The 12011-nt window shown below is 44.6% G+C and overlaps 1 protein-coding gene across 1 annotated transcript in view; it reads right to left on the reverse strand.

Moving 5' to 3' along the window:
• Positions 1-5691: 5691 nt before the first annotated feature.
• Positions 5692-12011, reverse strand: part of LOC144148869 (phospholipase A1-like) — a 187584-nt gene continuing 181264 nt past the window's right edge. The window contains exon 8 of the mRNA XM_077680390.1: positions 5692-6247. Within this exon, the coding sequence (XP_077536516.1) occupies positions 5967-6247 (281 nt within the window). The 3' untranslated portion in view covers positions 5692-5966. The remainder of the gene's footprint in view (positions 6248-12011) is intronic.

The following is a 12011-nucleotide window of genomic DNA, read 5'->3' on the forward strand; positions in this document are numbered from 1 at the left end:
CTGTGCCGGCAAGCTCGTGAACAGCCACCGGTCACCTTCAATGACGCCACACGGCGGCCCCCTGAAAAGTTCCGCAATGCTCCTGCATCTGTTGCCGCGGTAGTTGTCCCAGAAGGAATGGTCGCGCAGCTCACCCTCCCGGTCTGGACAACTCACGCCAACGACAAATGGTCATCTGTGACCAGCTACTAGACATTGTAAAATGAGCTTGCTTCACGCTACATTGCAATGGCAAACAAAGACTGCGCTTGTCCTTCTGAGGCGAGATCTCTAACAGGGAAATTCCTCAATGACCCCGGCGGTTAAGGCGGATTGAGAGGCGACAAGGGCGCCGATCTACGCACCGGGCATAACCCTCAAGCTGGCTTAGACCAGGATGCTTTTCGTACTGACCAGCGCATCCACACCATCACCCACTCCCACACGCCAAAGGAGCAATCCGCTGCCGTGCAGGAAGCTTGCCGCAGCTCGTTGCACAAGATTACAGTGAGTGGCCTCTTTCTTCGGTGGGTGGTTCTCTGGATGTGGCCAAGCACCGCACGCCATCCTCGGCTGACTGAACTACATTGGCCTACGACTGATTAGCGAATGCGAGTTGGACTACTTCGCGGTGATCCTGACCCCTCGGCTGCCTCCGGCTTCCACAATTTGGAGCTGAAGATCTGCATCATCCAGCTAAACGAAGAATGCCAAAAAGTGCCCTGGGAAAGTGATCTTCACGCCTGGTGGCATCGACATATTGTACGCATTTTGAACTGCAGATTTTTCAAGACTTTCCTAACTGTTCAAAGCAACGGTCTCATGTCAGTCATGGTTGAACTCTTTCATGGCTTCAGCCTTTCTGAGGTTACCACACTGAAACAGCAAAAACCGGAGCTTCACGATTTCGATTGAAAAGTGGTCCCGCGAACGTATATCCACCACATGAGGGGGAAGCTATTGGTGCCTGCGCCCTCTCAATTCAACGTCATATCGCCGTCAGACGCGCAAACGCCATCTGATTAGAGGCCTTACACGTGTGGTCATTAGAGATAGCCTGCATTCTGATGAAGGCTGTGTGCTGATTCGGGTACTTGAACGTCCTCGACTGCGTGGGCGAACTAAGGGAGCGGGGCTTGGTGATCACTCTAGTATCAGCTCTAAGAATACTTTTTTTCCAATCGGTTCCTGCATTTCCATCGCCGTGCTACCGCGAACTTTATACTGCCGCCGTCGACGACCCGTTTTGTATATACGACATGAGCGCATCTACTGTGGCGGCCTACCGACTACTAGCGGCTTCTTCTTGCACCATCTTCGCATCGTGGCGGCAGGGGAGTGTGTCGATGATAATAAAGAGGCGGCTCGCGCGGGCACAGGGGTTTGAGCATTGCCCGCACCTCGCGCTTGTGGCAGTGACTCGTGTTCTGCCACAGGAATCGGGCAATCGGCTGCTTGGCTACAATCTCCGTCGCTCTCCACGACAACCCGAACGGGTTGCGCTGCAATTGACCTTTTTGAGCAACGACTCGGCTACTGCTATCAAGGGCGTCAAACGGAAGCCTGCCGTCATCGTCTCCCGGTTGTCTAGGCTCATGACGCCTGGTTTGTCTTTGGTGGTTTTGATAGAGATGGCGTGATAGCGTGATAGCTTGGGGGAGAGCGGTGAAAAGATACGTTGTTTCAACGGGAACATTTTTTGCTTAGTATCGTGAAAACCATCCCGACGAGCGTTCTTAAGTTAGCGCGGACGCTTCCGGTTGATTACGCATGTTTTGCTTGGAATGTACTTGTACTTTTTCGCGCTAGACCACGGAAAGCTATACGGCAAGCGCGAGCAGTTGTAATTCAAACGCCTATCATTATATAAACCACTTGTTTTTTGAAGCTTCTTTGTTACGCACTTCCAGTAATCCGTTGGGCTCTACTTTATCTCCTTTATCACGCCGTTATCTCACTGCGGAACCTGATTCCGGCGGTCGCTTGACGTCGGACATAGTAACAGCAAACGAGCTAAGACGAAAATAAGAGCACCTGAAATGCCTTGCACGTAAAAGGTGTCCTAATCAGGGCTATGTGATAGTCGTGGTGAGTCGGTTGCATGAAGATTCAAAGAGATACCCCTAGGGCGGGTTGGACATCAAGATAAAGGTATCTATAAGGGAAATCGCGTGGAATAAACACGCAAATGCATCCTACTGATCATCGTGATATGTCATTGGTAGTCTAAAATAAATTAACGTTCAAAGTGATTCCGACAGGGCGTGTAGGATATGAAAATATTTGTCTCGTTGAAGAAAGGTGGATCGGAACCCGGCGCGGTGGCTAACGCGGTTAGCCGCCGCGGTGGCTAACGCGGATAAGGCCTTGTGCTGCTGAGCACAAGGTCGCGAGTTCGATTCCCGGCCGCGGCGGCCGCTTTTCTGATCGAGGCGAGAAGCAAAAACGCCCGTGTGCACGAGATTTGAGCGCACGTTAAAGATCCCCAGGTGGTCGAAATTAACCCGGAGCCCTCCCCTACGGCGCGCCTCATCGGCTGCAATGCGTCAGCGCGTTAAACTCTACAATCCAATCAAGAGGTTGATCGGACGCAAACATAAAAAATTGTGCCACTGAATATTGACGAGCCGAGAAAACAGTGTTACACTGTGCCCCATAGATATATTTGCTCTCGGGAATTGGTCGCACCTCATCTTGAAAGCTTGGCTGGTTCCACACGTGCACTACATGAAATCTCTAAACAGGCTTGCAGTCCCATGAAGCAGCTTGGGAACTAATGGGCTGATGTATTGTGCAGTTATTAAGGCGTAAGTTGCACCTGTCAATGGATCGCTTGGCCATTCATTGCGCTCATGTTGGACTATGTGTTCCCCGTGCCGGGTCAGGGTTTGCCGCTAATGTTGCACGCTGTATTTCAGACTGTTCTGCCCCATACTAATTTTTCTCTGCTTAATTACGTAACAGTAATTCAAACAGCCCCCCTTGAACAGATATGCATCAGCTACGATGTAGAAGGACTGAGCAGTGAGCGCACTTTCCCTCTCCCAATGTTTTTTTTTTCTCCAGATGCCTTTTTTTCTCCAGACACCACCGGGCCTGCAGCCTCTCTGTCGAGAACATGCAGCATATATCAAGAGTTGGGTTTTCAATACATACTTAACAATGCCTGCAGTTGCGCTAATTATCACGGTGTGGAAAATGCAGTGGGATTCGTGTGGAAAATGCAGTAACAAATCGGCAGCAAGAATGTTTCCTTCCTTAAAGGACTTAGGACATCTTGTCTTATTGAATGCAAAAATATTTGAGCACAGGAGTTTGCACCTGAATGAATTGTTAGCACGAGTGAATTTTAAAAACTTCCTGTGCTAATGAAGCCTGATTTTATGTTTAAGCAGGATTGATTTCATAGTTCATTTCGAGATTTGAGCCCGAGAAAGTTTTCAGTCCACTTTTGTTTGTGTTCATTTTGAGTTCTGAGCTCGTTTTCAGTTGTGAGTCCAATTTGCATTTTGCGTTCATTTTAGGAACTGAGTGCAATTTTATTGAAGTCTCAGCACATTTGAGTTCTGAGTTTATTTTTAGTTCTGATTACATTTGTAGTATTGAGGCATCTTGAGTTTTGCGTAAGCATGAGTTAAGAGATTATTTTGTGTTTAAATTCTGTTTTGTCTTCTGGGTTTATTTGAGTAGTAAGTCTGAGTACTGAGTTCATTTTGAGTTCTTACCCAGAGTGATTTCTGAGTTTGCCGCTCCCTGCGAGTTTTGCTTTCATTGAGCGCAGATGTGTTGCTCAGCATTGAGTCTGAGTTTGAGGAAGGGGCGACTCCAAAACAAATTTGTGGGAATTTGAGTGGGCCGGGCCAATTTTTCCGAGGTGTGGTCATATCATACCAGAAAAATGAGTTTACTGGTTAGGTCACGACCTTCGACTTAAGTTCCTCCGAAACGCACGGACTAACCGAAAGATTGGATAAGGCAATGGTAGACATGTTTTCTCCTTCACTGAATATATCACCAAATAAAATCCTCCGTTGTGTCACGTACGCCTCCAATACAGCGACGAAAAGAAACAACGCAGCTGACTAGTTTTGACATTGCCTACGCAAGATTGCTCACTCGGAAAACATACGTGAGGTTTCCACCCGTAGATTATGACGTTAACGCTGAACCCCACATGTACCAAAAATATGCGGGGTGGCCCGCCAGTTTTCTAGAGTCTATAAACAGGCCAAGCAGGTGGTGAACCCAGTGAGCTACAACGTCTGATTGCGAGACTATAAGTATCACTCAATTTTAAAGGTGGCCGCTTACGTCCACGTTCTTCTGACCGGTCCCTCGTACGTCCACTTCCTCCTTATTTTCGATGCTTGAGCCGAATAAAAGGGTGCCGCCTTAGCAGGACTCTATGGCGGTAGTTGAGGGCCTATAGAATATGACTATTTTGGCACCTTGTCTACCCTATTGTCCCCGATTGGACTGCAAAAGAACACGATTGCGAACGTGGGCCAAGGTGGTTTATGTGGTTCAGCTCGAGCAAACAGCGTCAGATCAGTGGCAGTTATCGCTTTCAGATACATTTCATTTCGGCACGAAGGAACTAAGCTTTGTGAAAAGAAGTATTGCCGCGGAAACTGGCCGGGCATTTGTTGTTTTTGTTACTAGGGTGTAGCCAGGCGCAGTCATCCTAACTTGCATTTTAGATTATGGAACGTTAGCTTTTGTGTGGCCGTATTGTGAAGTATCGTTTAAAAATAGCGTAGGTTAACATTAAATTCACACAAAAAACCTTTGTTTTCTTGAAATCGGTCTATTTCCCATGGCCACAGTTCTGCCTAACTGACTTCGTTTATTACAGAAAACTTGGGCCAGAATTTGTAAAGTTAACATTAACTGTTGGGTAGCGTTTCTGCAAAAGCACTTCTGAACGCGTAGATACGCCTGCGGCTGAGTGTGCATGTTTCTTTTCAGGACGATATGACACCCCACAATATAAGTGTATCTATGACGCCACGTTTTGTTTTTGTCTTTGACGGCCGGTTCTAAAGGAAGACTCCCCTTGTATTTTTTACGTATACAACCGTCTAGATACCTACGACGCCAGAGGGATTCCATAATTTTCATAATTTAGACTTTAACATTAAACACAGGCTAAAATTCAAAGAAACATATATGTATAGAAAAATACACATTTTTTTACGGGAGTTCGTAAACGCGTTTTGGTTTTGTTGTTGAGATAATTTAAACGCAGAGAACATAACACCACGCAATTGCAGAGTCGGGGCTAAATAATATAGCGCCATATGGAAGTAGGCAAATGTGTAGAGGAACACAGTGGCTACAAGTAAAACCGGCGCAACCATAAGCTCAACTCTAAGCAATACAATGTATGTGGCCACTCTTCTGTGACAGCACTGCATGTTGGATATGCGTGCAATAAGGGGTATCGCAAACAAGAATAACTGCTAGTGGGCGGAACAAAATTCTATTTTGCCCTCGGAGGTATGCAGCGGCCTTTTTGTAACAGTAAGAACTGGAGCATACCACATGTCAGTTAGAGATTAGGCTCCCTACGAATGTACTGCTCATTCAAAATATTTTGATGTATGAAGACGGTAACTTTTTATATAAAATGAATTGACGGCCATGCACACTAAAAATTCGTTTTACGCCACAATGACACAGGTGGTTTTCCATATACATTTTTGTTGCCATGCCAACCGCATTTTTATTCGTTCAAAACCCACATCCCCCGAAATTCCAAAGGACGTGACCAATTCAACAAACATTTGACACCCAATTGCCAAATCTACACAATGGGGTACTTTTGTTGGGCAAAAGAATATATATATATATATATATATCAAGCACGCAAGTAACAGAAAATAGAAACTACAAGCGAAATCACGAGTATTCCACCCGTGCCTGGTATTAGCAGAAATGACTGCTGATAATGTGAAAGGCGAGTCATTTGGCACGCTCGGCAAGCGTCAGCGGGAAACCACAGTAATTCCGGCCGTGTCCTTTGTTTCTGGGATGCAGTAAGGCGTAGCGTTATTTGTCGCCAGGTACTGGCGTCCCGTCACGTTTCTTGTGAAGCTGTAGTAGCCCATCAACCCTTTTACTGTTTCGTTGTTCTTAAACTCCTCGCGGCATTTGTCGAAGTTTTCCCATCCTTCGGGGCAAGGGTAAGATGTAAAAAAGCAGGTATGATTTGTTAGTGACTCTCTCAATAGGTCTGGAGCCCTGTAGTGGCTGCAAGCCATTTCATCTGAAAATAAAAACACCAGCAAAGAACTCACAAAACATTGTAATATTAAATCCAGCAAACGTCCACAACTTTAGCCTCATTAAGATACTTTTTATGCAAAATGTCGTACGACTGTACAATCGAAGCCGTTAAGACGAAGCTAACTAGAAAGAAAACAAGAAGGGAAGTTGAAATTATCGAGGTGAATTTTACAATTCACAGTACCGTAGTACCGTAAACTGGCTGTTATTTCGACCTTTTTAGAGCGCATATAAAAATTCATTTATTAAAAAGCATGTTTTCAGGGAAACTTTTCTGTTAAATAAATTCATAGGCATACTTTTTTACAAATGGCGGTGGGGCCGGCATGTCTTCGCGAAGCTGCCGGACATGCTTAGTTCCATGCAATATTCAGGACACCGCAATAATGCTTACATGGGAAATTCTTGAAATTCCTAATTGTTCGAAAACTGCTGCCGTATTCCCTCAATCATCAAACCAAAATTTATTTTCTAGATGGGCGGTCATACTGAGCTTTGCTTTGCCTGTTCTAAGTGCTTTGGAGTAAGCAGCTATGAGTTTGCAATGTAGTCACCGTACCTAGCGTAATGCAAGTGACGGGTACGATATTAGATATAAATAGTTATCACATGGGTATTTTTCCATTGCCCTTTGGTATATTTCTGAAGTTTGGCATAGTTTTCACCGTGGAAACACTGGTCGCTGAGGGTCGAAGTTTGATTCGGTTTTATGCATTAAGTAAATTCTTTGGTTACATATTCATTCACACTTCGCCACAAAAAAGATGTGCCAACCAGCCCAAACAAAAGGTACTGATGTTTCGGAATTTATTTCATTCATAATATTTGCGATACAAATATCACTGGCTAAGTACGATGGCATGAGTGGCCTGAAGAGTCCCAAATAATTAAAAGTATGGCATGCTAAACGCTTCACTTTGAAAGGACGGTCGTGTCCTGAAGAACGAGAACTAGTTCAAAAAAGTCTTCATGATTTTATGGGGACGATAAAGGTTATGTAAAAGTGAGAGCTTCGTAGCTTTGCGTATTGCGAAAATGGGAGGAGGCTTGCAACCATTTTCAAGACTCTGACACTCGAATGATGCAAAACCAACTGCGCGGTTATTATGTGAATCGCGGTTTTTTAAGATAAGTTTCATTCGGTAAATGCTGTAACATTCTAACTGCCGACTTTCGCCTGTACTGTGTTCCTGGTTGACTGCATCTTCCCTGGCTGCGTATTATTTTGGTTTATCCCTAATAACACATTCACTCCAATACACCTTGTTTACTACGAGAATCCTGCACAATTTTTGGCTTTTCGACAAGAGTTTTTTCGAAATATTCGGAAAGGCCACGATACATCATAATTTGGAATGGTGACAAGTGCACATGGCTCAAGGGAGAGTATCAATAGAGTGTATGAACGTTTTGTGGTGTAATACCCCCTTTAACAACGTGAGCATCCAGCGCGCTCTACATCGTCATCTGTCAAAAACGTACAAATCAGGATTTGTTGAAATATTTGCGTCTAAGATGTGGACTAATAGTGCCAATGGGATTCGATACCCGGCTCTCTTTGTGTTGCTGTCTGCCTTAGAATGATTTCAGCTCGAAATAGTCTTCCAAATGAGGGCTTGTTGAAATATTTGCGTGACAGATAAGGAATAGCAATAGAACGTGCATTCACCAACCGGTAAAGAAGTGCAGCTTTCAGGCATAGAATTGTCTGAACTACAGAGCTTTCCTCATACAGTGCATATTAGACATCTCTGGGGGACTGGTATGGAAGCCAACAATGCGTGCCAGGTTCGACAATTTCACATTTATTGTTACTGCGCTTAAAAGCGTGTTTGCGTAACAGAAGCCGTTTAGAATTTCCCTCAAAATAAGGCAGGCTTAGGTGAATAGACGCGTTAAAAACAATCCTCCGGTAAATAATTCAGGTTGCGTTTACCGAATACGAAAGCGTTGTTTTTTTACGATACTAAGCAAGCCCTTACCACAGCTTGGCGCGACGTAGCTACAGCAGACGACACCTCCCGGACTAGAGCCAGAGCCCTTCATTCTAATTCGAAGGCTTGTGTCTGAGTCATTGTTCTGTGAATGCCAATACGGCTGTGCAGAAAAGCCAAGTTTCGGTGACGGTGATGATCATTGTGGAAACGCCTAAATAAAAAACGCGTCCTGTGGATGGAGTCAAACATGGGTGCCCCGCCTAATCAATCATACAGGGATGCAGTTGTTATATGGCGAAAGGAGCTCGTGCGTGCAAAATTCCACAGAAACTTTGCGCACTCGTACGTATGCCGACGATGATGCGGGAATGCGAATCTTTGTGCGAAAGCAAGAGACGGGGTCAAAAGTTAAGGCCACTGCAACTAACTTCTAAATTGTGTTGTGAATAAAGTAAACGATAAACGAGTCGAAATGGAAACTTCGGCGAGTCAAAGTGCAACACCAGAGATAACCCAAGCAGAAATGCGAAATTTGTCGGACGATAGATCATGTACACCTCCGGCTAAGAACGACGATTCTTGAACGCAGGAGTTTCTTTGTGCGAAATAAAACACAGCCATTAGATTTTAAGTAGTTCCGATAAAAGGACCAAAATTACCGTGAGTTAAAGTCAACGCTTGATGCGTCCACGTCCGAACCCTTTTTCTAAGCAATTGTTTTTCTTTTATTTGAGGAGCGTAAAATTTTTGGGCCGTGTGTTCCTCCTAAGCTGTTTTCATTCGGTCATTCGGAACGAAGCGAACGAACGGCTGCTGCGGTCAAGTACGTGGTGTTCTGTCACAGAGATTGTCTATTTTGCTTCTCTTTTGACAGTATATCAGCTTAGGCTTGACTTAGGAAGGTTAGCATTCACAAACAATTTAAAAAAAAACTTGCGGGATGCACCCAGCCGGGCCTTGTGCTGTGGTTGTAGCAAAAACTACCTAGAGCACGTGAACGAGCGCCTCGTGAGGCGTGCGCGTGCGCTTGCTCTACGTGAGGCGCGGACGCCTAGTTGTCGCGTAGCGGTAGGTGCACCGCACCCCGCCAAAGCCAACGACGAGTAATCTGTTAATCCATCGTGCACGTACGACGAATTTAAATGGTCACCGGACCAACTCAAGATAATGGTCTACGAATTTGAGGAAGCCCTATAAGACAATTTGCCCTACGTGGCTGTGCCCTCTAATAACTACGAATATTGTGATGATGACGTTGGATACTGTATAAAACAGTGTACATATTTTATTGGTTCTTGATTTAGATTGCTTTTCAAAATTTTATCCACTGCTGTGGTGCCGCTGATCCGTTTCTCCTAGGATATCGGTCCAAATGTGAAGCAAATAGACGTTTACCACCAGCTCTGATGACCCAACTTGCTCAAGTGAAAGTTTGGTGAATTTTGTTTAAAGCAAAGCGTGTATTGGTTAAAATACACCGCTGTTGGTGGCGTGCTCGAAAACCTCTCGTGGGAAACCAACTTTACCCACGTGAACTTTCGGAGCAGCTTTCGTTGAGGGTCCGCGGTTGGCGCGTGTGCTCGTGCACATGTGCCTTTCTGTATGATGCGAAAATGGTTGCAATCAGCGTCATCGCTCACATCATGCGGCATCCCCGGAGCATCCCGCCATCTATAGCGGTATACGTTGGCCGCATGTGGTTCTCTCGGAAGAAACGCGCGTAGTCATTTGAAAAAAATGAAAGCGTTTGAATGTTTCAGACGAACCGAAGGGAATGACGTGACCCGAATATTTGCATTTTGTTAGAGCCCTCAAAATTGAATGGTTTCGCTTTGGAGAAGCGATCACTGGAGTTTTTATTTCAGTCATTGCGTCCTGTCTTGATTTTATTTGTCTCTGTGTTTACGTAAGTCACGATGAGCTTACACAATATTCCCGTAGGGAACGGGCATAGTAATGTTTCGACCGTCTGCGGCTCAAAGTATCGTCTTCTGCAATAGTGGTGCTGATCATAACTTTCCTTATTGAAAAAAAAACAACAACAAATGCACCATACTGAAAGGACAAGCCTTGAGCTCTCTTTCCACACAGGGAACAACTATTGAATCCTACATGCGGTGAAAACGTCTTTGACCAAATTACCTGTGGCAATACCAAGTGCGAAAATAGAATACGGCGGCGGAATATTGTGCGTTAAAGTGAATACGGTTAGTGCATGGACAACCTGTGTAACAAACTTGTCGAACAAAGTTGTCCACGTACAAGTGCCTAATACTAGTACGTCTACAACATTTGTCTAACAACGCCCTATTGAAAACATTGGCTGCGTATCTGCTCCTTTCGTCGCAAATGTCGACGAAAGTCGACAGTTTTTATCGACGTTTGCAAAATCAATGCCTCCCTTCGCTTTCACGCTCACCTCTCATGTTGTTCCTCTTGCGTCGCGCTCCTTCCAAGGTAAATACGCCAAAGGGTTCGCCTAAATCATTTTACATTTACCGATTTCACTGCTCCTCGCCTGCAATCTGGATGCCAACTCTGCCGTACGGCGGAGATGCGCGTGAATCAAGGCGCCCTACTTCAGCGTGTATAGAACCGCGTTGCTCTAATCCACGTGCGTTCCAAGCAGAACGTGCAACCTATGTAGTGGAACCTTTCGTAACTGCTGCCGGTTGATTTGTTAAAATGTCGCCAGAAGCCATAGTGGCGCGGGCGGCAGCAGGCGAAGGCGGAGTGAAATTTTTCTGCAGTTGATGAAGTATTTTATTTTGCAAAAATCAAGCATGTATGGTTTTTTTAAAAAAGAAACACTGCAAATATCACTTCCGTAATAATTTGTTGTCTTATATTTGCGTAATGTTTTGTTCTTCTTCACAAATGTTGACAAGTACGAACACAACACCCGACTTAGACGGGTACATTTAGCACTGGCTATATAATTACAGTTGCGGAGGCCTTGTTTTACTTTGGTGGGGTGGCTGAATTGAGTCACAGGCAGACAGACTGACAGACAGACTGATAGACTGGAATTTCAGGGTTTAAGTAGACGAATTTATGGGTTTAAGTATTTCTTTTAGACTGTCGTCTTTAAAAGAGCATAATAGGCCGCAAACAGTCATGGTTATAAAAATGTTAGGGGGGCGCACATAGACATAAAGAACATCGAAATGGATTATCGAACAACTGGCATTGAACATATTGCTAGTAAAGGTTGAATAAATATGTAGGATTACGCAGGCTATAGAATGCAGTTGAAGAGCAGCTGTGCCATCATCTAACGGAATAGATAACACGAACTAGTATATATTTTACTAAAAAAAAGGCTCGGCGGCATTACTTAGGGGGATCGGGTCCAGATAATAGGGTTTTCACTACTATTGCACGGAAAACACAACACACGAAAGCACAAGGATGTTAACAAAAACTTTCTTGATGGTGATATTCCACAAAAGTATGCAAATGTAACACAGAAGTCAATAGAACAGATATGTAGTAACAAACTGTTAAACAACAATTCCACCCTCAGGGACTGTAATTTAAAGTCGTAGTTCGCGCGTAGCGTATGAACATTTTTCAAACATTTTTAGTCATTCGTTTTCCAAGCATGCGGCAATGTCACGCAGCTAAGCATAATTACAATTATGTGTTTCAGAAGGAAAAATAAGAGGAATGGTGATGTTCCATCGATTGTGGGTTCTATTGGACAAATTTGCTTTGGGGAGGATTGCATTCCAATAACAGACATGTTTAAGCTTCTAGTTTTGCCTCATACTAACAGAAACGCGCACGCCACCGGTCGTCTGCTTG

The sequence above is a fragment of the Haemaphysalis longicornis genome, unplaced genomic scaffold, assembly GCF_048455015.1.
Source record: "Haemaphysalis longicornis isolate Haplotype H1 unplaced genomic scaffold, Haemaphysalis longicornis Haplotype H1 scaffold_8, whole genome shotgun sequence".
Taxonomy (NCBI): Eukaryota; Metazoa; Arthropoda; class Arachnida; order Ixodida; family Ixodidae; genus Haemaphysalis; species Haemaphysalis longicornis.